Raw genomic sequence first — 26,604 nt, 5'->3', positions numbered from 1 at the left:
CGCGATATCCCTGGTTTATAGATTAAAGGGATTGTCCATTAGAGACCTTTCTTTGCCGCTTTTCAGGCTGTGAGCGCTGGGCTCAGCATCTTTGGACCGGCTCACCAACAAAATAACATGTTAGTTATCATTTCGTGGGTGCCCATAGCGAGAGTTATCGATGTAAACGACTGTTCATTTGCGCAGGCAAGACAACGTAGAAAAGCGGGTTCAAAAGCTATCCAGCTACTAAACAGCAAGCGAAATAAATTATGTAGCATGCGCAGAAAAGGCCTCGAAGCTGCGCTTGAGTGACAACTCGTTTAGCCTTACCTTTTAGCAGTGCTACGGCGGTGGTGATTGTGGTAAAACATTGTTTACCAGTAAGATCATGTTCGCGCTTGAAAATGGGAGATGCCCTGAGTCCAGGCCCCCTGCGGCGGCTGCTGTCATGCGTGCCCGGCCAACCAAGTGTCGCTGGTCCTCAGGGTCTGAAGTGCAAACCACGGCCTCCCACTTCTCGATGGTAGGGTGCGAATAATTGAGCATGCTGGTGTGTTTTTGCAAGCCCATGTGGCATGGTACGGTGATGATGCTCACTGAATTGTGGGCATGCTGGTGGATATACTGTGGGGTGTATGATATGCAGAAAGCTAAGGGGTAAATATGTGTCAGTCCGTATTTCCCGCCAAGCTATAGCCTCCTCTCCGGTGAGCTTCTGAAACGGTGGTGGGTAGGCATATCTGGCAACCAGAGTGCACGGTACTTCTGCTGGATAGGCTCTGGCTCACGGAGCGACTGGTGCGTAGCACGGAGGGCGCATTCTCGGGCTGTAGCGTGTGCTCGCTCGTTCCGTCGACCGCTGCGTGACCTGGCGCCCATATTAGCACAGTAGGGTTCAGGGCTAATATAGTGCAAGAACGTTTACAAAACATTGATATGCAGTGGCATATGACCAACAAATGCACGATCGTTTTTAATGAAGTTGGTTTTTAGAACTCGAAGAAACCGCAAACCCTTCAAATTTTTATGCTTCCTCAGTTTTTATCGGTTATCTGTCATTGCAGATCAGCGCGCTTGTGTGCGTTTTTCGCACATTAGTTCGTTTTTGTGTGTACCCTGTATAAACTTCAGTAGTGAATGTATAACCCCTCTGTGATCCCCTCCAATCCAGTCTTTTCCCACTGCAATATTGATAACATCGGCTCTTGACTGGTAAAACTTTTCTTAGTTTTTCAAGCTGCGATTAATTAATACTTGCCTCGCCGAATATCTCGAACACAAAGAAAAAAAATTGGTGTAATATGGACTCAACGTTAAAGCTTACGGATGTGCGGAGCAGTGATTCGCCAGTGTGCCTTTTCTAATATTGTTGTGAGTACCTTGTGTTTATCTTGTCTTCATTTGTGTGTTCTTTTTTGGAGGGGGGATTCACTTAGGGGATTCACTTGGGTATTGACTTGCCTACCTTTGTATGCAGCTTGAATTTGACCGCCAACCAAATTAGGGTTAGCTTGTCTTTTCTGCTGCTTTGCTTGAGTTTTCTAAACTTTAACCACAGGATTCTCTCTCCTTCAGTGTTGTTGAGCCTTGACTCCTGCTTGACTTGGCAGGAGGCTTTCCTGTCTTTTTTCACCCTTGGATTCTCCTTCACCTTGTCGCACAGATGAATTGGCGCTCCGGCGTCACTGTCTTTTGCTAAGAAGCGCCCGCTGTCCCTCGAACTGTGCCAACTGCTCGGCGCCCATGGCGATAAAGACCAGCTCTTTGTTCGCAGTGTCTATTCCGAGAAGCTGTGCCGCCATCTCATGGCTAGTTTCGGTATCAGGCGGGCGCTGTGGCACCCCCTCTTGACAAGTTTCGGTATCAACCCAGGTGCGTGACTCCCAACGACATCGAACAGACGACATCCCGGGCCCCTGAAGCGATCCCACTTAAATACTTCTGCATAAACCACTAACAAATTGATGACAAGCTCAGGCGAGTCCATTTGTAATAAACATTCTTTATTGCTCTTTTATTTCCAAAATAAGCAAATCGAAATGGGAATGAGAAAAAGTTTCCCTCGGTTGAAAAATATCAACAAGGGTTCAATGAAACCTCGTTGCGTCGTTTTCTTCAAGCTTCTTGTAACACAAAAAGGAAATTGCACCGGGCATTGCATCACACAACCACATCAACAATATATACATCACCGGACAGGATATTTACACGACGACGCCAATGGCCGTTAAACCATACACGTGCCTGCTCACGTAAGGCATGAGCACTTTATCAGAAGCTCAGCAATATCCATGGTACGTGGCGGGGCATGTCCGCCAGCAAGCTTATTGCTTTGGGCCCGGTTCGTAACAACGGTTTCCAGCTTTCATACATTTTCAGACACACGATCATCCACTCACTCGGTGGCGTAACCAGTGCTTCATGGGCCATTTCAATAGAACACTTACATCACAGGCATGCATATATAGTACTACAAACGGAAGTTTGACACCACCCTGGCAATTTGAAAAACAAACGCACTTTCTTTTTCTCACTGTCAAGGAAGTTAAATGGCTATTTCACTGTCGGGCATTAAATACCCTCTGTCGGAGTGCAGGATCTGGCCAATGCGGTTGCCTGAAACTACTACCAGGCTACATGACGTGGCTGAGCTGCCAAAGGCAGCAATACAGCAGTTTATCTATAATTTTTCGACTTTATGTACTCAAAGGCACTGGAGCATTTGTCTTAGGTTCGTAAATGTCTGCGAGACAACACAATTTTCGTAAAGATGGAGTATTACACTAGGGATTTGGCCCGCGAAAGCTACACCTAGGTCAGGCGTGCCATATAGGGAAACCATACGCATAAATTATGAAACATAGGCATCTGTTACGTCTACTGAAATCATGGCACAGGGGCGTTCCATTTCTTATTTTCCAACAGAAAAACCGCCTTCCAGTACCGCACCTGCGATCGGTGTTTCATGAAATACCTTTTCACTTCTTAAGAATATTGAAAGGTAAAGCAAGGTAGGAATTCTGCGTGCGAAGTACACGGGATGAAATTGTCTATACTTGCGAACTGTCAGCGCCCCTTTGAACCTGCAGGCGATCGTAATACTTAGGTCACTTCGTACACTAAGATGATTTAGGTGCCTATCATTCATTCTTTTCCGTGTTTTGCACCATTGGGCTTCCATTTAAAATGCGAGAGGAATCAATAAATCTTAGCTGAATGAGTTTACTTTGATTTAGGTCCCACTCTGGCTATGCGGTGCTTTAATCTCAAAATTGGGCCTTCACGTGTGGGCAACGTGAAAGGCATGCGCCCTCCACTGCAGGCCAAACCTTAACTCTTTCTGAGCACAGTGTATAACGAAACTCTTGCACACAACTTACACACCCTATCGGCCACATACATTCCGTAATACAAAAAATACGTACAATAAAGTGCACAACAGTCCCACTGTTTGAAACACAGCAAATGGGATAGCAAAACGTCCTGCAAAACGTACTGAATGTCCAAGCAAAGAAGGCGGATACTTGTGTAGTACACGACCAGCGCGTAATTCACGAGCATACGGCCCGTATAGCAACTTATTCGTTCTCCGAAAATCTTGAAATAAATACGCAAAGAATTCCATTAAGTTATCGGTAAAGAAACTCGTTGCGGCTGGAGTAGAAGTTTGCGTATTCCTGAACCGCTGGCGCTTTGATTAATTTGATTAGGCTGCTGTTTCGGGAATTTACACTAAATATGATGAGGAACGTCTGAATTATGCTTTGCTGCAATCACTTAACATGGCTTTTCTGGGGCGCTGCCAGATTCCAAGTTTATAGTCGTGCCTAGTAAAAACAAATTTTAACGAAAGCAAACAAAGCTTTTGGATTGCTGAACAGGGTGAGCTATGTAATAGTTCTAGACCGATAAAAGAGCGCATAAAATATATCGGTTCGGAAACGTAATATCACGCTGTCGGAGACAACCATCAGCGGATTTCCACCGAGCCCGGCTATTTCAGCTTAACATCTGGTTTATTGAGCGTTCACAAGTCCACGGCTTGTAAACATATTTATAGTTAGTGGCACTGCTGTAATAACGATCAAAATGTGCATGAAAACCTGCTGCCATGTAATTATTCACGGTTTGTCGAGACATATTAAATCACATTGTGGGCTATCCATTATAACTGGACGCGTTTTGCAAACCGCTGCCTTTTGCAAGATGAGCCAAAAACCTACCCTTCAGGCTGACTAGAATGCGCCCACAACGGCTATATACATTTCATCCCTGCGCATGACCTCATTGCAAACGTCATGGCACATTGGCGGAGCTGCAACGTTTCAAATCATGGCACACACAAAAAATCCACTCCGCCTCACGAGCAGTTACCGGGATTGCAGAACATCGTCTCCTTCATATCGGGTGCGCGAAAGTGGAACAAAAGCTGAGTAGGTGAAGCATAAGTTCCGGTAATTTCTCGCACGTTTTACGCGAACAAATAAGCTTTGCACTGACTGCCACTAGCTTAGAAGCAAAGCTACGAGTTTCTGGTCACGGCAAAGGTTCTTGCACAGTTAAATATGCGTACGGAAAACATTTTCTTGCGAATGCAGCACATAGCCCATTTCGTGCACAAATCATTCTTTAAATTACATAACTTAATCTACCATTGGGATATGTACCACAGCGACAACCGGGCTCCAGAAGAACCGGCTTCTAAAGACGGAGACTTTCTCCGACGCACTGTCTTCCATTCTACGACGCGGCCTGAAAGTCCGCCAGCGATGTCGGTAATGAAACAAGGCACAAAGTACTGCAGCCCAACCTGAATCTCAGAAGTGCTTACGGCACTTTAGGAGACGGATCTTGTACTAACGACTCGTTCCGTTCCGTTGGGAATCTTGCGCCGGATCCCAGAGGTGACAGGCCAGCATCGCGGAGGCCCCGCTGTCAGTATTCAGTTCATAGGAAGGTGAACGACATGTACTCGTAGGTGGCTTCGCCCGGCTTGTACCATATTCAAGGCGTCGAAGCGTCGCTGAACTGAAGGCTATCACCGTCGGAATCGAGAATCATACCGACCAGGTCGGAAGGCATCAGAAGAGGGTCATCTCCAAAGTCCAGACTAGATTCCAATGAATCGATGCTCTGTACCGAGTCCACTTCGGACCCGTTTTCTTCTCGCTCGTTGGCATCCCTCAACACTTGCGTCAACGCAGATATGTAGGTGAGTGCGAGCCTGAGAGTGGTGATTTTCGTAAGCTTGCTCGTGTCGCCAGTTTTCTCGGCCTCGACGACAGTTCCTGGAAGGGCCGGCACGGCCGCCCGCAGTTTTTCGAACGCCCGGTTGATCTCTTGCATGCGGTACCGCTCGCGGGCGTTGGCCGTTTTCCTCCGGTACTTTGACAACGGTGGAGGCTTCTGCTTGGGCTTGGGCTCCTTCCTGGAACTCTGATGCTGCTGCCGTTGCCTTCGTCGCTGCTCCGTCTCTATGCGCGCTTGGACAGACCTTGGCCTCAAGTTGTAGTCAGGGTTAAGTCGGCAGGAGCGCTGCGGACGGCCGCTAGAAGGCTGCGCGAATGGCGACGGCTGGGTTCCGGGCGTGGCTGTGCTTGATGCTGGGGCGCCAGTGTTTATAGCACCGGCTTTCGGCGTAGTCTGGAACGGCAGCGTTGTGTTGGCATCGATAGGGACACTTGTCTCCTGGGACTGGGCAAGTGTTGTCGTCTGCAGTGCTGGTTCGACTGCGCTGAACGTAGGATAGTCGATGGGCGTGGAGAAGTTGAGGTCGTCGGGAAAGTTGAGCTCCAGGAAGGACTCGAGCACCACACTGTCGACTTCCATGACTGGAACTGGCTTGGGGAGGGTCAGCTCGTCCGAAAGGAACAGGTCTGGACATTCCGAATCTGCGACAGGGGAAGATAGAGGGTGTCAATGTTATCGTTACCTTAATCCCCATTGTGCTGTATAAAAATTAAACTGCCAAGTTCAAATCATTGCGATCAAATAAATTTGCTTCCAAATTCGAGCTAATCATCGCAAAACGGCTCTGGTGATGATTGCGAAAACAGAAACTTCTGTTGTGTATCAGCCAAATCGACCCAAGAGTCACTTGGGCGACTGCCAAGAAGATAATTGGTAATGCAGAATTATGAAAAAAAGAGAAAAATATCAAATAATTAGGAAAACTGGCTAATCGTGTAACGCCTGCATTTCCACAATAATGTAGATTTCGGGAAAGTTCCAAATTTAATCGTTATAATCATGGAAATGGAGATAATGGTTCGACGAAATTTTAAGAAACTAAATATTAGAAAACGATAAAAAATTTCCGGAAAATGGCGATCAGGGTAACGCCCTGCATTTTCGCAATAATGCAGATTTGATAACGTTTCCCCTGTAGTCGTTACAACAGCGTGAATGTAGATAACTCGTGAAACGAAATTCTGAAAAATTAATAAATAAAAAAAACTATGAAAAAATACGGAAAATGCCAAACCGTATAACGACCGGCTTTTCAACAATAATGCCAATTTTGCGGAAGTTCCGCCTATAATCTTTATATTAGCGCAGGTTAGATAATTGGTACAAAGAAATTTCGAAACATAAAAAAATAACAAATAAAAAAAAACAGGGAAAATGGCTAACATGCAAAGCACTGCATTTTCACAATATTGCAGATTTCCCGAAAGTGTTAAATGTAGTCGTTATAACAGCGTAGATGGAGAGAATTGGCGGAACTAAATTTTGAAAAACTAGAAAGAATATGAAAAACAACATAATTACGAAAACTGGCGAACCGTCTAACGCCCTTCATTTCCACAACAACGCTGATTGGGCGATTGTTTTAATTCGAATATTTATAATAGCGTAAACGGAGATAATTGGTCGGAAAGGATTTAAGAAAACCAAAAACTTCGACTGTAAAAACACAAACTTAAGACAAGCGGCATAAGAATGCTCGCATTAGTAGATAGTTCTCTGAATTTCTGAAGAATTATTTTTTCTGTCGTGCCTGCGATGCTTGGGAAAGTTTTGACGATGACAGGATTGTTCAGTGGCCATTGTTTTCTACCGAGATTGGCAGTTCCTCGCTGCATCCTTCGAAAGTGCATTGCTCGCCTGAGTGGAGGTGAACGCTGTCTCTCTGTCGGTTAGTTTCGAAAGAATAAATATCCTCAGCATAGCGAGCAGCATGTAAAGCGGTGGTGGCGCAATGGTTCAGGAATACTGCTTCGATTCAAACGTCCCAGGTTTGATTACTAACGACATATGTTGCCGTATATCTATGGGAGCTGGCAGTGCGTGCTATAAGAGTGGTACAAGTCTTTACATACGCGCGAGTAGTTCAACAAGGAATCTTAGCGAATTTGACATGACCAGCAAAGTTAATTTCTTCGGAACTAAGCATCAACAGTCTTCTGTAGTGTGTAACTCTATTAAATATCCACATTTTATTCCGAAATTTGAGTGGTGTAAAGGAAGCTTCAAAGAAATTGAAGTTGGGGTTTCAAAAAAATAGAAGTTGCAACGCCTGGGATAAGAAGTTGCACCTAGCATACGGACAAGCTGGACCGGTTGGCTCGTATGCGAGCTACTGGCTTTTAATATGACGGTAGGAACAGCGACCGTGGGCATCTTGATCAAGAGCCAACGCATCCCTCCGTAGATTGATGGCAGTAAGGATTCATCTTTGGTATCGTTGTAAGCGATAGATACAAAGCACGATACGGATACGGGTAATCCCAAACGAAACCATATCGATACCCGTGGTTTTTGATACAGTCGGATGATTATATCCGCCACGCACACTTTCGCGCACAACTATTTGTAGCATCAGAAAACGCGTGATTGATCAAGGACGGCGTGGCGCTGGTGGAACCACAAGCTCCACTGATGGAAGCAGTACAAACTCCAAAGTTGCAGCTGATACCAAAGGGACACACATCCAAAGAGTTGCACACACCGGGAGAGGGTATTGGCCAACGCTTTATGAACACGAATGTATGCTGCTGAAGCGTGCGGAGCTACAGCCTGCTGGACCACGCACCAATCCACTAATCGATCGATCGATCGATCGATCGATCGATCGATCAATCAATCAATCAATCAATCAATCAATCAATCAATCAATCAATCAATCAATCAATCAATCAATCATCAATCAATCAATCAATCAATCAATCAATCAATCACCTACAACGAAAGCACTAGGAGTTTCGACCACAAGGATTTATGCCCATACTCTGAATCCTGCATGCACGCTACCTGAGAGCTTCACAATTACAGCAGCATATATACCCGAAATGGGTTATACACGACACAGAGCCGTAACATTTCGACAGAATCAGCACGAAGGAATGCTGTTTCCGCATGATATGCGCTATTTGGTGCAGCCAATGTGTCTAATCGAAGTGTTTATAAAACATTCGATGCACTTTCGCGACACCCCAATTCACTAAGTGGAAAGATTTTGCATCCTTTCAGTATTGGTAAATGTCATACATTAAAAAGGAGGGGAAACCTACAATTTTGCACGCAGACTAACACTGCGTAAGTTAATTCTATGGTATTTGCACCCTACGGTTCCAGAACGTGGTCGCGCCGAAAATATCTATCTTGAAGCCTAGGAGACAAGGTAGGTGGCGTCGCTGCGTGTTTTTTTTCTCGCCGACATTGTCCACGCGGGGTGATTTTGGTTTAAGTGTGGTGTTGAATCGGCCTTTAAGCCGTATCATCCATTTTTGCAGCCAGCTGAGAGATGTGCGTTTCAGTAACAATCATCAAAAACAAGAGAACAGACCACTCTTGAGCAATAAAAGGGAGTAGAGTTTGTTGGTATCACCTTCTTCCCATGATGTTTTGTTTCAGATAATTCGGCGGCAAAGGTAAAATCGATGGGCGCCGACAGTGCGCACGCAGTTCTCCAGGATTGGTTTTAAAGAAAAAAAAAGAAGCCCCGAATTCAATGCGCCTGCCCAAGACCGCCCTTTAAAGTGATCATCACCATCATCATCATCAGCCTACCCACGCCCACTTGCAGGGTAATGGCCCCTCCCATTAATCTCTAATCATCCCGGTCCTGTGCTAACTGCGACTAATGTATCCCTGCAAACTTCTTGATCTTATCTGCCCCACTAACTTTTTGCCGCCCCCTGCCACGCTTCCCTTATCTAGGAATCCAGTCTATTACCCTTAACCAACGGTTGTCTTGCCTTCGCATTACATGCCGTGTCCACACCAATTTCTTCTGCTTAATTTCTACCAATATGTCCTTAACACGCGTTTTTTTCCCTGACCCACACCGCTCTCTTCTTGTCCCTTAATGTTACACCACTCATCTTCCGTTCCCTTGCTCACTAAGTCGTTCTCATTTTAAGTGGAACCCTTTTAGTGAGCTTCCAAGTTTCTGCCCCGTAGGTGAGTACCAGTAAGATGCAGCTGTCATACACTTTCCTATTCAGGGACAATGGTAGGCTGCCATTTATTATTTGAGAATGAGAAGGATAAGCATGGAGAAGGATAAGAATGGGATGAAGTGCATTCGGCAGGCATTGGGCCTTTACAGTAACGTAATGCAATATTAAACCGCCAATATTAAAGCTGCACCCCAGACCGTTCTATCGTCCGCCTATGATGGATAAAAAGAACCCACCACAGTGATCAATACATAACAATTAATAGATCTATACGTATGTGGTGGGATTGGAACGCGAAAGATTTAATATGGAAATTGATCGCCGCCTGACGGATATACAGGGCCGTCCACTTTAGGTGCGAACACGGCGCAGCGTGGCCGCTCTCCGCGGAGCGCCAGCGCACAGACAGCGGCCGCGCATCGAAGCTAAGCGCCACAGGTGCGTAGGGGCTTGGAGGCCGGGCCGCCGGGCTTCGTGTCGTCTGCTAGCGCGGCGTGCTTGCTTTGCTGTGAAGCGCGCCTAACTCTCGGCATGCCTCTTTGACCGTCACGACCACGTTGCGGGTAAGCGCACTTCTCTCCCTGCACCGCGTTGTGTATTTTCTGCGTACGACAACTGAGCGCTATAGGCTCTGCTCAGTTTCACGATCACAGTTTAATGCATGTATTGTTGAAGGCATTTCACCACTGGTTTGGCTGGGATTATAGGGTGTAACGCCGCAAAACGACTCTTGCTACGAAGGCTCTGTAGAGAAGGGCTCCGTATAACCACCTGATGTTTTTTAAATGCAGAGCATTTCAGTAACTCACGATGTCACCCGCGTTGACGTCCGTAGTCGTAGTCCACACCCCTCCCCCTACACTATATAAAAAAAATACTATCCGATCCGGCGCCTGGTTTCGATCCCTCGACCCTGCGGGCGGAACGCAATGTACATGGTGCTCTACCCACTGCGCCACAAAGCCGACGCAGAATGGGAGGCTATGAACGCGCCTTATATCCTTGACTACGTCAAGAAGCTGCTGATACAACGCATTCACTACCACCAACTCCCCAAACACTAAACGTTAACGCAATACACCCACCCCCTATGCGACGCATTTACTCGAGTCCCCCTCGAGGGGAGATGGGCCCAATTTTTACCGTGCACTGATACCGCGCAGCAAACGCGCGTTCTTTCATTTTGCCTCTTTTGAAAAGCGGCATCTCCTACTTGGACGAATAGGGGTCTCCCTGCTCAGTATATCTGAGCACCCTAACCATTGAGCCACCGTGATGGCCCAGGTCAATTCTTGGCGGGATTCTCAGGACTTCACCGCGCCCTAGAAGTAAAGAAGGCCAAGGAACAAAGCTTTATTATCTGCGTGTGCTCTCTAACGTAGGACGCCGTATGACCGGATATGCCGTCCGGCCTGCTTTTTTTTAACTGCTGAGCTGTTGTTACTGGCCGTAAGTCCGCCGATACAAAAAAAAAATAAAAATAAACGCCGAGAAAATTTCGAGCGCGCGTGGGCGCGCGCCTTGTGGTGACCGCCGAGCGTCCCCGGCACGCGCAGTGGATGTAGCGATAAATAAAAAACTGGCAAAAATTTCGAGGACCGAGAAAATGCCGAGCGCTCGTGAGCGCGTGCCTTGCGGAGACGGCCGAGTCTCCGGCTCGCGCACTGGCTTTATCAAAAAAAGAAAAAGAACCTCCAGCTCTGTCGTCAAACCTTACCGCGCGTGTAAAAACTCCAGCTAAAATGCTGAAGGTGTAATGCTATAGTTGACAAGACACCCTGCCTGGAGATATCACCGCGGCCGCCACATCCTCTGGAAGCCTTTATGGGCAATTGGAGACATGGCTACGAGTGTGCGAATCCCTCCCGATACGACCTGCAGATCCTGCTACCGCTGCCTCTTGTCGATGACGATGAGATGGTGGGAGGATACAACGCTGATGATGCTTTTCCATCCATTGCTCACCGCAAAAAAGACGACGACCTTTTTGGTGCATATGACGACGATTACTGGCATCGCAACTATGCAAATTAGCAATGATATTCAAACTTAACTGTGTTCGACAATGCTCACCAACAACAGCTTCGCTGTTCAAGTCTTGTGCGTGAGTTCAAGCTTCCCTAATTTTTTTTTTATCGGAGTGTCACATGCTAAGTCTAGCTCGAAGCCGCTCGCGTATTGCTCGATGTGTCTTCGAATGTGATCCCCGAACTGATGGAAATCGACAACAAATATCGCAAAAATGAAAAGAAATCACATATGTTTAGCCCACAATGCAAGTACTTGTTTAAATGTGAGGCAATGCTGGCATTATTAAGGACATTGCAAACGTATTGAACATTTTGACGATTTTTCAGTTCGTGGCGTTTGGCTAGGCAATGTGTCTGGGGATGATAAAGAAAAGCATGCAGAAGTTGTGGTGCTGAAGAACGCAGAAGCTGTTTCACAATTGTGCAGCATGGAACTGGTGACCGCAGCTTCATTGCGATGGACCGCTCGGTCCATTGCGAGGAAGTGCGCGTCGTACCAGAAAGGAGGATACGTAGCAGGTCACAACAAAAGGAATGGCCACTGTCTCCTAATAACTAGCCATGCAGGCACCGCAACCAATGACATATGCATTATAATGTAGCCGACTAGGGTTGGACCAGTCCAGGTGTCGGCCGGAGAGTAGGACAATTGTGCTGGGTGCGTGACCCGCTGGCTGGGCGTCTGCATGAACCATCTCGACGATGCGCGATATTCATATATATGAAAAAAAAAAAAAGCCAACGAACATCGTTACCAAAGTCGCGAGATCGAAACCCAGGCGCTGTGACCGAAATTCCGCGGAGGCAAAATGCCCAGGCACCCATGTTCTGTGTAATACCAGCGCAATTTAAATAAATCCTGGTGGCCGAATTTACACGTAGCCCTCCTCTACAGCGTCCCTCTTTAACCAAAACAAGACAGTTCAGAAATGTGAGCAACAATGCATGCATTAAACTGGGACAGCGGACCTGAAATAGGGAGCGCTCAGTTGTCGTACGCAGAAAATACACAACGCGGTGCAGGGTGAGAAGTGCGTTTTCCCGCAACGCGGTCGCGGCGCGCTAAGAAGCTACATGCATGCCGAGAGTTAGGCGTGCTTCACAGGAAAGCAAGTACGGCGTTCTTCCCCGCTAGCAGACGACAGGAACCAACGCCTCCAGGCCCCTATGCGCCTGCGCCACTTAGCTTCCATGCGCGGCAGCTGTCTGTGCGCTGGCGCTCTGCGGAGCGCGGCCGCGCTGCGCCGCGTCCGCAGCTTAAGTGGACGGCCCTGTAAACTCGGAACAGAGGCGCAGGATAGGCAAAATATTGGATACATTCCTTCGCGAATGCAATACGACCTCCGCGCAATGAGATGAAAGTACATCCTCGCCAATCAATATTCATAGCACGAATGAAGTAGTTCAAGCGCCAATTAAGAAAACGGTCCTAAATTGATGCCTCGTTCCCTTTGTCGGTGCATGACAGGAGGCTCCGAAGTAAACTTGCCGCAACGCGCAAAATATAGTAGCTGAAAATGCAGCTTCTCGAGGTTGAAAAGACCGCTAACTCTGGTTACAAATATTGCTCCTTCTTTTCTTCCCCTTTGCGAAAGGTCAATATTTGTCAGTTGGCGAGAGGTGGTTTTAGGGCCTGCAAAGGCACGAAATACTTTGCAGGGTTATGTGTTCCCAGTAGCTCTGCAAAATAAGTCTTGTGACCTGCATTCACCACGTTATTGCAAAACGGAATCCGCACACTGAAATCAAAAGGCAAGCACTAAATGTTAGCAGGGCATAATGTGCAGTATCTCAAATCCGCATCGCCTGCACCGCTAAACGTACTCCGCCGGACTTTGTACGTACCGTCGCTTTTGCCCCCGTAGGCGCTCTCACTCAAACCCGTGCGACGCATTCATGCAAAGTGCCACGCCTTCCTTTCTCGTTTTGTCGCCCTATCCAAATGCACCCCAGAAGCCGCAATGCGCCGGTGCCCCAGAACGATTAAATGCGGAAGTGGTTTCAGCCGTCTACCGCGGCCGCAAGGTGTAATTGCGCGCGAAAAGTTGCACGACTACTCTCGGAATCTAAATCCCACGTTTCGTCCCCGCACAGGGTCCTCCTCGCCCTTCTTAGGCCGAGCAATCGCAACGGCGTCGGCCTGGCTAGGCCGAAATCTAGGCTTAGCCGCTGAGCACGCGCGCGAACGCTTGGCCGCATTGTCGTGGTGACGGTGGCGGCTTCCGAAGCCTTGGAGGAAAAGATCACAGGCGGGAGATTTATGGAACATCTTACCCGCTTGCCTTCACTTGATATTCTGTTTTTTCGTTCTCGCATTCGCTCGTTGGGTGCAGGTCTAGCGCAAGTTCCGACGGCGTGCGTAATAGACGCGGAGAAATGATTGACTACCATTCGCGTACACAGTGCCGCGCCGCGCTGCTCGCTCGGCCCGAGATGACTGCCAAGGACGATATACTTCTTCCGAGATATAGCTGTGCAGTCTTGCAACGCGTCGGTTGCCCCGGCTCCATCTTCCAGCGCACCAACGCCGCGCTAACGTACTCAGAACCTACCTAGGCTGCCCGTGCCGCGTCTTGCACGGTTGTACATGCTACCTGTAATTGTCTACTCCGGCGCTCGAAACGATGAGTATGCGATGTCGAGTACGTACTACGTAGCATATGTTTGCAGCAGGGCGAGCAGCAAGTCGCTGCGGTGTGCCTATCACATTCCCGCTTCTGCTTCATTGAGCGACACTCGTTTCTACTGCCGTGTGAAGGCCGACGGCTGCACGAAAGGTCGGCTTGAGCACTTGAGTGTCTGGCATTAAGAATCCACGTCGTTGAATGGGCAAAGCGGAAAGACGCGGCTCACCATATGGTCTGTGACTGGAAGATCGACACAAACGGATAGACAAATTGTTGCCATGCGCGTGATCCTTTTTGGCCTGAAAAAAAAAAAAAAAGAACAAACTTTCGGAGTTCGGAACAAACGAACAAGTCTGCGCACATGTGAGAATATGAAAGTATATGTACGCCGCGCGTTGCTCGCAAGATTTGTTTGCGGTTTGATCACACGCATTCGGTGGAAGGATCCGCCGGGGCAGCAGTCGACGTAAAAAAAAAAAGGAGTGTGGACGTATAACCATGTCGAGGCAGCCGGAGTGCGACGCTAGACGCGGCAGTTGCAGAAACTACTTCTCAGCTCATCATACAAATGTAACGTTTAATCCAAGCGGCAGGCCGGCACATGCCCCCTTCCTCCCAGTTCACCGCCAGCTGTTCGGCTGGCCAATATGCAATGTTGACGCAGTTGCGAGCCTTCTTTTCTCGGTGTTTTATTTCTACTTCTGAGGCACGGCGCGTGCTTGAAGCCAGGTGACGCGTGGCAGGCAATTATATTTCTTCTTGCTACCCACGCATTGTGTTGCCCTAATCCACCTGGGCTTTTGCATGCAGTTTCTGAAACCTAGTTGGGAGAAAAAGTTTGTGTGCGAAGCACACGTTTAGGGCCGGTCCATGGGACTATAAATCACCAAGGGCTTTTAGCTGCTACTAAACGTCGTGTCATAGGCAGGCGTTTTATATTTGTCCGGAACAAACCCGTTATATCTGGTGCACTGGCTCAGCTGCTCAGGTGTTGTGCTCGTACGGACATGGACGGGGTTTTGATCTTTGCAGCTAAGGCCATTTAGTTGTCGTTGAAGCCGGGTTCAGACTGTTGCCGCAACGGTCGTGACAACTTTAAGGCATGAGGTCATTTCATGTTGCGGCCAACCGAACTGCGTGACATGGCGTTTTTTACGTTCATAGATCACGATATCGCTTTTGCGTCGGTTGTCTGAACATAGCCTGAGGCCTAAAATGCCAGCCGACAGGTAAGGACATTTCGACGCACGTTGAAGACCACAGCCCAAGAGCCGTATCAGCGTCGTAAACCGCAAGTTGAAAAATGAAACATCTTGCTTTGAAAAGTGATAAAAAGGTGGATTATCCTCCAAAATGTGAACTACCTGACAACGAAACTACAACGAAAGAACAAATTCTGAACGTACATTGTTAAGTGAGCTCTTTGTGTAGCAAGGGATTGAAAAAAAAAACAATAGACAGCAAATTATATCGGGCAATTATGCTGTCTTGCCTTTAACGGTCACAGCGTGCCTTTACTGGGTATTAAGTCAAACTAAAAGCTCTAGCGTGTATGAATAGGAGCCCGTGTCATTTTTTAGTATTCTCGCGTTCACGTCCACTACGTCCCACTTTTGTTGTAAGGAAATCCAGGTGGCGGAATACCTGGTGCCATTTTCGGCTACTGACGTACCGACTAATAGAATGCGTTGGTTGTGCATGTGCAAATCTATATCTAGCTGGTTAGCAATTGTACCCGAAATGGTGCGCACAGTCGGGAAGCACCGCAATCATTGTGTCGCCGTTCCAGTTTTCGACGCACGTCGAAATCAATTTTGTCGTCATTTGTACACCGTTATGGTTTAGCAATGTTTTGGGGATTAAGAAGCTAAAGAGCATATCAAAGTTTCTAAGACGGAAGCCAACTTCTAGACATAGTTTCGGTTTCATTGCTTCTACTGTATACAATCACCGTGGAGGTGTCGAGACTTCAGGATTCTTTTTCTGCCCCCGTGACGCACTTCAGGCCTGTTATCGCGAAAGATCGAGTGTTAAGGCCATTGAAAAGACAACAAAACGATAACACAGTGCCCGTAAGTGACCGACATTATTTTAAGGACATCTAGTCTATCTTTGGTTCCCCGGCCGCTATCGAGTACGTGATTGACGTCACTCTTGGAAGCCAAAGTATGAAAATCAATGTGCCTGCATGGTACTTCTTACCCATACAGTTATGAATAGGAAAACAGTTGGCTCTTATCGAGCGGTTGAGCGAGGCAAGGCCCATGCCATTCATGGGACAAATAATAACTAACCAAACCCACAGCATCGTTATGTCATATTCTCTGTTCCCTTGGCGGGAGATGCGAGTTTGTTCCAGCTACTAAGGCTGCTCCCCTTCAGAGTACCGATTCACTTCGGTTTAACTGACCCTGCTTTTTGTTCTTTCCGGAGCAGGACAGGATACGAGGCTTTGCAAAGCGTTACGGAACGCGTGAAAACTTATAAAATTCAGACACATGTTATTGCGGAAGAAAGCATTACCGGAATCGCGCTATCTCGTGAGGGATACCTGGGTGAACACATGTAAATGCGTGCACAGCACCGCTGAAAGGTATCTCTTCCACTGTGCATGCTTGTGTTAACCAGGCAGTACACATAAAGTGAAACTATGGCATCTGTGCAAATGTGCATGCTACGCAGTACTAGTTTCTTAAACGAGGCTGTACGCATAACGCGAAAATGTGGAAACTGTGCAACTGTGCACACTAAGTAGTAATACTCTTGTGAACGACGCAGTACACATAACGCGAAAATATGGAGACTCTCCCAATGTTCATCCTAAGCAGTGTTGCTTTTTAAACGATGCAGCATACATAAAGCAAAAATAAGGCATCAATGCCAATGTGCATCCTAAGCAAAAAAAAAAAGTTCCTGCATTTTTGCAGCCTCCCCTTTCAAGGGGCGATTTCCTGTGCAAGCCGGGTGAACTTCCCAAGCGTTGTAGTACCACAAGAGCCGAGCGCCAGGTCGAGGAGTCACTTGTACCTATTTTACTGGTAGGCCCCCGGCGCCACCAAGGCACATGAATTCACATGGTGCCTTCTACAGCCATGCTGGACGCTCAACTCGCAACCGTCTGTGGCAGGACACACCGCCACACTCTTTCACCCGGCGCGATTCTACCGTGTTGTGCACTGTGTTCCACATGAAGTGGGGATGATCCTGTCGACTGTGCCAATGTTAGCGTCAACTTCGCATGGCAGCGAAATAAAAATGGGAGCACACCAAACGAGGAATTTTAAAATCTACCTCCCAACCATAATAACCAATCGCAAACAGCGGGACACATTGCCGGACCACAGAACATTTCGCCCTCCATTTATCGTTCCAGATAAATGCGCGGTGATACCGCATGTCGGAAGTAGTATTCGTACGTTGAAAATCGCGTATGTGCCAACACGTGGTATCACCCCTTTTCATATCCCCGCAAGCAAAACAGACAAGAGCACAAAGTCCACATTGTTTGACATATGGCAGATGATTTGTTACGTGTCAGGAGCGAATTGTTTTTGAGTTTATATTTTGTTTGAATTACAGCTAAGTTTACCTTTTTGCTCAAGAAGTACCATAGATCTTCACAGAAAAGTAAATCCACGTCAAGAACATTTTCCGACTTTATACATTTCTTCCGATGCTTACTGCGGACATATTGGCAGGTACACATTCTAAATTTCACACACGAATGCTATACGACAGTTAGATAGGAGCGATAAGAATCAGAGCACACGTATTGCAGCTTTGCACGGGGCGGCCTCGAATAAGTCCAAGGGGGTTCAATCAACCATGAAATGACCGATATGTAGTGCTTATTTCGGTAGTTGGTCGTTCGGATGTTGTAATGATCTGTATGTCATTTCAGTGGAAACAGAAATGTTGTATTGGCTGCGTAAAAAGTCTCGCATTGCTTTGATAAGAAGCAGCTCTCTTTTTCAGCATTCGTGCAACATTAATAATAACACATGCAATAATAACACATGCAAAGCCTGACCGACTGGCTTCGTATAAAGTCGAAGGAGTCACAAAAACTGCCCCTCTAGCTGACCAGGCATTCGTTGGTAGCTGGCGTCCTTTTTTTCTTTCGCGTTGAATAGTTCAAGAGTCTATCTTCATTGAAACCGCAATTTTGTACAAAGTGAGTTTATTGGGAGCAACGCGATGGAGACCAGCTTTCCCCTTTTTTAGCCTCCGGGAGGCTGACCCAAGAACGATGTTAATAAGCCAGTTCATGCCAACAGCGAATGAGTACTGCACATGCAATTTCCCCCCCAGCGAATAGCCCAATACCATGGCCAAAGTGCAGCCTAGATTCTTTTTTCCTTCTCTTTTAATCACGGCAATAATCCTATGTCGTGTACTGTATAGAACACATCAACAAGACAAATTGCGATACAAGACCGGTTTAACAAATTCAGGCACCCCGTATACATGTATACAGACGGTGTTGCGTGATTGCAACTATATTTGCGCTGTTTTACTAAGCGTATATCCCCCCACTCACGCAGTTAAGAGCACAAGACCACAGGCAAATAGTGGCATGCATCTTAGTTGAAACACGAGACTAACGAATTGATATATACATGGGTTTGAACTTCAAGCGATCTCCTTCGGCTGTTGTGCTATAACATGCAGGCTGATCGTCTGCCTGTTAACAGCATTTTATTTTTAAAAAGCCCGCCATTCATCTTCCGCTATAATTTCAGTAAGTCTTCAATCCAAACGATATGTTAGCAGGAGGTACCGAATGCAAGAAAAACTATATATTTTTATGCAGACAATATGTATTAATGTATGTGGTAAAATTCCGAAATAACCATTAGGTTCAGTGTCTATGTGAACGACCTTCGGGACGTGTTTTTTGGTACTTCCACGGGCAGCATAATTATTTTTTACCTTCTGGAGTACCCTGAAACATTTAATTCCTCAAGTAAATCGTGCACTTACCAGCCACCCAGCTGTTGGACTGCCATCATGGTGGAGGCTGTCATGCGCTTCCGCCGTCGCCACTCGCCCCCCAATTCCTGCTTTGATCCAGGCCGTCAAGTCCTTCTTCACCGCTTCACAAAACAGTCTTCTCCAGCACATTCACCCTGTCCTCTTCGAAACAACGAAGCCCTCCGGTTGACAACGCCTTGACGTGCGCCGATTATATCCGTCCGAAGGTGCTAGTGGAGGAAGCAGTCACTCCAGAGTGGGACTACGCGCGTGCGCTTCTCGCTAGCGTTTCCGCGTTTGGGACGTCCGAAGAAGCGAATGCCGCGCTCCCACACGCGTGCAGTGGCGATGTGGCGTAACGACTCGAATGCACAGCACCTCTAGGGCAGCCACGCGGCGGCGACCGCAACACGTCTGGGCGACGGACGGCCGTGGCGCGTGCCGCCCGCCTTTCCGCTACGTCATCAGAAGGGGCGGGGCGCCCAGTGGGGGGCTGGAACAAAAACGGGGGAGGCAAAGGGCGAAGGGAGAAGAAATGGCGGAACAAGGAAAGAAGAATACGGAGCGCGTCTCGGTCTTGTTGCTCGCCTTTCAACGATCGTTTCGTTCTCTCCTTTTTAATATCTTCCCTTTCCTTATTGACTGCTGCCGCCGCCGCCGGCTTCGCAAACGCTGGCGTGTTCGGAGTTGTAATTTATTTTTGTTTCCCTGGCGAGCCGCGTTCTCTTTGCGTTTTACTCTTTCCCCGGAGGCGAGCGTAACGCGCAGGTGAGTTTAGTCGAGCAGCGCGCTCCGCTTTGGACGGATGCCGCATGCGGTCGCTTGGACGTCACAAGACGGCTGCTGTGCGAGATGAAGGTGGCATCGACGATGGTGACTTATGCCGCGAAAATTTTAATGTGGAAAACAGCAATTTGTTCACAGTAGAGGTCCATCGGCTAGAGTGGCAGGTTTTTTCTTGTTAGCGATCAAAAACCCGCACGTGCTAAGAACATCCTCTTTTATTGTCCTAACGCTATGGAAAAGCCACGTACCTGTATAGTTAGGAGTTTAGAAAAACTGAGCACCTATGAGAGTGATTAAGTGGGCACAGAAGGTAATCCTATAGACAGAATACTGTGCGGAAGGGGCCCAAAAATGCAGCAGCAGGTGTAACACACTCCGGTGATAACTGTCGGTAACTGCAGAGTGCACATCTGCCAGCTAAACAAGAAGTGGTTTATCCAGTTTTTGTTAGAGTTTGAACTACCGTGCGATGATTCCATCACCCAGCCATGGGTCATTAAATTGAAACCCGGTTATAGCGAACTGTACTATGCGCGCCAATTAGTTCGACATATCCAATAGTTCGATATAGCGAAACCCGCCAATAACGAGTTTTTTGTTACGAGTTCGCAAATCGTGGGACGCCCCCCATCCCCGCATACGAAACCAACATAATATGAAGTATGTCGTTACCATAAACAAAACAATCTATTTACTGCAAGCAATAAGGCTTCTTTCCACCTCAACTGCCTACTTCACAAAAAAGAAATGATTCTAGTTTTCACTTTCATTTCGGCGGCGTCAACTAGCGCAGCATTCGATTCCGTGTCCTTCAATATCGAAGCAATCATGTGTGGACATATCAACTGCCGAAAGCGCTTCATGAAGCATTGGACGCATTTAACTCGCGACATCATCTGCTTCTTTGGAACTTTCAACAGCACCAGCTACCATGACATCGACGACGGTGTCTGGATATGAGGGGCTCCCAGTAACAGCCCCAGCTACCCTGACATCGACGACGGTGTCTGGATAGGAGGGGCTCACAGTGACGGCAACCTCGCGGTCGATGACACTCAGGAAATCCCCGAAGGAATTATATGGTCCCGTTTTGTTGTGCGCAGTTGCAGTCATGAACCATTTTCAACAAGCCCGGCTTTCCACTCGGCCTCAGTTACGAAAAGTGTCGGGCGCCACACCGCTCCATGTGTGCCTCAACGTCTCAACCACGGCCAATCAACATTTCAATTACCCCTGTGAGACCATGCATTTCGGCGGCAATTGTAGATTCACCGAGTTCGATATATCCGATGTGAACTTCGTTATAAGGAATATGTTTCGCATGTATTTTCATAACTGATTTGTTTTTGTTCGATATATAGCATACTTCGCTCTACCCGGTTTCGTTATAATCGGGTTTGACCGTATGGACTAGATTTTCGAAAACATTTCACTGAAATGTTGTAAGCTCGTAGTAAATGTAGGTTCGTTGTTGTTCTTGATGATGATCTGCGTTGGTGCCTAATTGTTGCGGCACTCATGACATGGCGGCGACGGTTGATGGAGGGTTTTCAAAACTGTACATTTAAGCGAAAGAAATATAAACAATATTTACAGACTGAAGATAGAGTTAACGAAGTCAGAAAGAAAGTGTGAGTCTTAGTCAGCTCCACCTTTGTGCACGTGGCACCCCCGTCAGCGACGGACCCTGACCTAAGACTACCCAAGTGGTGAGATCCTCCCCAGATGAACCTGGCTAGCCCGGCAATACGCTGGCCGTGCATAGCACATTAAACCTTGAGGATTCGACTACGAGAACTCGTGTCTCGTGGTTTTGATGGGTTACTTAGGCTCCACCCCGATACACAGGCCAATCAGTGTCTCCTGGGGACCTGACTGGATGGATTACAAAATCTGGGCCTAAACCATGGTGGGCAACGCCCCCCGTAACCCTGAAAGGCTGGTCCCTCTCTCCCTCCAGAAAAAAAGGAAAAGATCAAGAGCAAACCAAACAAATACAGCAAACACTCAGAAACCCGCGGAAACGCGTTCAAGTGCCCGGGACAACCTTCTAGGAATGACGTGTTCTGACGTGTTCTGACGTGGCCGCTTTCTGACTTGACGTTGTTACGAATCGGCGTGCGCCGCAGTACTTCCCCGTATCACTCCTCGGCTGTGCGGCGAAGCCACTACGTGCGTGCGCCACCATGTCGGTGACAGGTTGCGACAAGCCGCGTCAGACGCTTCACTTTCGGCGCATTTCAAAACTTCGGCGGCTGCCTGCGAGGCTCGTCTCCACGCTCTTCAAAGACACAGATGTCCCGCGAACTCAGCGGAGTCCTCCTCTCTCCCCTCTCCCGGACTCAACGTGCGGCGAGGCTATGAACGGCTTACGAACTCTGGAAAAAGCGTTGTGTGTGTCTGTGACTTTCGTGGCGTGTTGCCGCTTGTTGCGTTTGACCGTTATCGCTTTTGGGTATAAATAGAGCTGCCCAAGCGTTGTAACGTATTCCTGTTAGAGCAGCGAATCGATGTTGTCGCTCTGCTCGAGTCCTGTAACCTCGCCCGTCGGGGCATTGTTCTTTGGCTTCGGCTCACCTCTCGCTATGAAGTAAACAGTTTACGTTGGCCTATCAGCTCTGGACACCTTCCCGGCTGCAGTCGGCCCGCCCGGTTGCAACAACTGGTTGGCAGCGGTCGGATGGCATCTTCGTAACACCTGAAGCCAGCGGTGCGAGACCCAACACCATGGACGTCAAGGCGGCTTCGTACTTCGCAGAATTCACGGCGGTCAAGGGTGAGTGCGGGACTTTTCTTCACTGAGTTTTACCAGGCTTCTGAGGATAGCTGGTAGGGCGTGTGTTTTTGTCGCGTGGGTTATTCGCGCAAAACATTTTTGGGAGCAGTGGGAAAGCAGTACTCTAGACCGGCCATGAATTTGAAAGCTTTGAAAAAACCGCAGTTGTTGGAGCTTGCAAAAGAGTTGCGCTCGGATGTTACGGACGCGCTGAGAAAGCCAGAGCTGATGCAGGCTATACTCGCTGTTGGGGCTGACGATGACGAGCTTTCGGAATGCATTGAGCATATCAATGACAGGGAGACCGCTAAGCGTCAGGCTGCAGAGGCAGAGGCTGAGCGCCAGCGCGAGGAGCTCGAGAGACGGAAACAGGCACGCGAGGAACGGAAGCGAGAACATGAGAAATTTTTACGAGAACACGAGGAAAAGATGCGATGGTACGCCCTCGAGCGAATCCGAAGGGAAACAAAGAGGCTCGAGCGAGAGGGACTCCAACGGGAGAACAAGCACCTAGAGCATGAACTTCAACTCGAGCAGGAAGAACTGAAGCCCGAGTTAGAATTGTTGCTCGAAAAAGACCTCGTTGTCGAGGAAAGCACCGTGCCAGCGCTGCCAGTAGCAGACGCTCGGGAGCGCGAGTCGGAGGCGACGGTTGCGGCCCAGCAGCGCGGCAAGGTTGCTGAAAGAGATAACGACGGCGCATTAGCTCAGACTGTCGGCAGAGGCGGCAGAGGGCAGTGCGTGTCCACTGAGTGCGATAATGCGTCGGCGGTTGTTTTGGAGATCTCGGCGGAGTGTTTTGACGGTTCAAATTCGCGGGAGGCCTTGGGAACGGCTACCGACTTGAACGTGAACATTTCGCGAGGTAGCGACGTTTCGCAGGAATGCGTAAACTCTGAGCTTATCGAAAGCCCGCACGAGTCCACTGAAACGGAGGTTGTTCCTTCGGACGGCAGTTCAGAAGAGACCGACGTTGTGGCAAAGCCTGCAGCCGAGGCAGCGAACGGTTTGCACGGTTCAGTTGGGAGTCGTGACGATCTCGCCACTGGGCAAGCCGATTCCGTCCTGCCACCAGCTCAGGTAGCTGACCTCGAGCAACTGCCAGCCGAGCTCGTAGAGATTCAGGTGTCTGGGGCGGCTGAGCCGTCTTTCGAGGCAGGGCAGCCTGGTTGTAGTGTAGTTCTGGCAGTGAGGAAGGAGAACGGGAACACGCTTCGGTCTTCGCGTGCCGAGGCTGTCGCTGAATGCGCGAGGGGCGACGAGGTAGTGACTGTTCGAAGCTACCAGGTGTCTAATGATCACGTCGTGCCCTTGTCACTCCCAGCTGATGCTCCCGACGATAGGCCAGTATGGGCTAAGCTAGTTGAGATTTCAGTGGCGCCTGTGGCGGAGCCGAAGTCGGGAACTGATCAGCCTAGAGGAGAGAACGTAAACGCGTTCCGACGTTTGCTTGCCGAACGCGTTGCAGAAAAGGCGAGCAAGATGGGTAGAGGGAAAACTTCCGCGCGTACTTGCGGCGCGTGTTTCAGTGCGGGCACACCGAGGGGCAAAGCCGTGAGCTCGCATCGCGCCAAGGGAACGCCGCCTCCAAGGAGTGCGCGCCTAACGTATGAACGGTGGAAAATCTCGTTCGCTCCTCCGCGCGCTCGACTTTTGTCGAACAAGACGACAGGTGTGATTTCACGCGGTCGCAGCAGTCTCTTTCAGAGAACGGGCGCACCTAAAGTGCGATACAAATTGGGGGAAAGCTCGGAGCAATGATGAGAGCTCGAATCGCAGCTCTCAGCGCGAGAAGTGGCTTGTAGACGCCTGACTTTCTCAATTTCATCGTTTTTCCTGGAGCAGGTTTCGCCCTTTACGATTGCATTTTTCTTTTTTGTGTGGGACATTTCCAATCACGCGAAATGTCACTTTTCAAGTTTTTCACTTGTCTAAAGTACTGCTGGGCAAAGATATAACTAGAATAGTTAGTTATTCGCGTACTTTTTCGCAACTAAAAGCCTGGTAGAGCTTCAGTGTGGATTTGTCTTCACACTTGTCGGCGATGCGGTTGGGTCTTCCTGTGTTGTTCTGTTGCTTGCCTGACCAAGCCAGAGACGTTCTTGGGGAGCCACTACTCGTCCAGGGACCCGCCCGGTGAAGCTGCAGCACGGTGTCGTACAGCCAAGGCCTGGAGTCGAGCGCCTGCAGAGCACTTCACTTCGAAAGCATCCCTCCGGACAACGGTTGAAGACCCTTATCCATCGGGATCTCGGACCCCCGGCGGAGAAGCTGTTACGAATCGGCGAGCGCCGCAGTACTTCCCCGTATCACTCCTCGGCTGTGCGGCGTAGCCACTACGTGCGTGCGCCACCATGTCGGTGACAGGTTGCGACAAGCCGCGTCAGACGCTTCACTTTCGGCGCATTTCAAAACTTCGGCGGCTGCCTGCGAGGCTCGTCTCCACGCTCTTCAAGGACACAGATGCCCCGCGAACTCAGCGGAGTCCTCCTCTCTCCCCTCTCCCGAACTCAACGTGCGGCGAGGCTATGAACGGCTTACCAACTCTGGAAAGAGCGTTGTGTGTGTCTGTGACTTTCGTGGCGTGTTGCCGCTTGTTGCGTTTGACCGTGATCGCTTTTGGGTATAAATAGAGCTGCCCAAGCGTTGTAACTTATTCCTGTTAGAGCAGCGAATCGATGTTGTCGCTCTGCTCGAGTCCTGTATTGTAACCTCGCCCGTCGGGGCATTGTTCTTTCGCTTCGGCTCACCTCTCGCTATGAAGTAAACAGTTACGTTAGCCTACGGCTTCTGGACTTCTTCACGGCTGCAACAGCGGCTGGCCGCTCGCATCATACACGCTACCACTCGTATGTCGGTGGCCACGGAGCTCGGATCGGGTGCCCCCACTCGGTAACAACAACGTGTTCTGATGTGACGGGTCTCTGCAGTGTTCGTTATCATGGGCCTCATGTATAGAATTTCTTGAGATTATTATTGCATGCTTTCATCTTTCGTGGGTTGTCGTTAATAACGTGTGTATTTATACTCAGTATGAAACAAAAAACTCCGTTGTGGCCTTGTGGTTCAGCCCCGTGTTTCTGTCTTTGTTCCTCTTTTGTATTATTCTTTTCGCGCTATTTTAAAAGTTATGGTACACCAACTTCCCCAAGCTTTCACCTTTTTTAAGATTGTTAAGGGCCAATTTCGCACCGCATAAAAAAGAATGCATGCGAGTGCAGAAAAAAAAACCCTGCGGCACACCCGACACTGGACGCGTAAAATGATATAACGGTTGGTCGTTGACACTGACGTAGCTGGACCACCCGCGAGGTTGACTTCCTAAGAGGAAAAAAAAAAGAATAGTTCGCCTTTATCCTGAACAATTTAGTAATCAGTGAGGCGTGTCTGACGACATCCGTTGCCTTGCTCAGGTCCCAGTACAGATGATCGAGCTGCTTCCGACAGCGAACTTGGATGGTCTGCGCAAAGTATACACTAGACTGACTGTTAGAGAACGGCCGCACAGAAACAGATTTTGTTCGAAAAGGAGCCTACCAGAAAACAAAAAAGAACCAACAACAATAATAACAGATAACAATGAAAATAGCAATAAGTACCAGTTACAAAAGCATCATCTTTATCACGGTGTACGGGAGTATTGTTGATGAAAGCGAACCTTCGATCCTTCATTTCCCGATGCTTTTGAATTGTGTCAACAGATGTCGTCAGTTTCTTTCACGTGGATATCCTTGTAGCACCTCACCTGCTTTTTGTTCTTAACAACCGAAGGTGCCCATTCAAAGGCTGCTCATTCCTTCCACTTTTAACCTTTCCATTACCTTACAGTTTTTTTCCTCTAGAATTAATGTTGGTACCTTCTGACCAGTACCTAACAGCCCCATTGGCATCTTTCGTCCTCTCTCCTTTCCGGCTGTTTAGCGAACCCATCAGTCAAAAGCAGAACTATGCACCAAAGAAAGAGCAGAATGGTGTGGTGACATCCTCAACCCACCGCTATGTTGATTGTAGGTTCAAGCGGTCCA

At 48.4% G+C, this 26,604-nt stretch overlaps 1 protein-coding gene across 1 annotated transcript; it reads right to left on the bottom strand.

The window, feature by feature from the left end:
• Window positions 1–2,016: 2,016 nt before the first annotated feature.
• Window positions 2,017–19,413, bottom strand: LOC144149289 (uncharacterized). Its single transcript, XM_077680855.1, has 2 exons — window positions 19,027–19,413; window positions 2,017–5,873 (listed from the first exon to the last, which is right to left on the bottom strand). Exon 2 carries the CDS (start codon window positions 5,809–5,811, stop codon window positions 4,987–4,989), a length of 825 nt encoding a protein of 274 aa, XP_077536981.1. The 5' UTR covers window positions 5,812–5,873; window positions 19,027–19,413; the 3' UTR covers window positions 2,017–4,986.
• Between the last annotated feature and the right edge of the window lie 7,191 nt (window positions 19,414–26,604).

This window comes from Haemaphysalis longicornis, unplaced genomic scaffold (assembly GCF_048455015.1).
Source record: "Haemaphysalis longicornis isolate Haplotype H1 unplaced genomic scaffold, Haemaphysalis longicornis Haplotype H1 scaffold_8, whole genome shotgun sequence".
In the NCBI taxonomy this organism is placed as follows: Eukaryota; Metazoa; Arthropoda; class Arachnida; order Ixodida; family Ixodidae; genus Haemaphysalis; species Haemaphysalis longicornis.
Note: the sequence above shows the minus strand (reverse complement) of the source record. Positions and strands in the feature narration are given on the sequence as shown.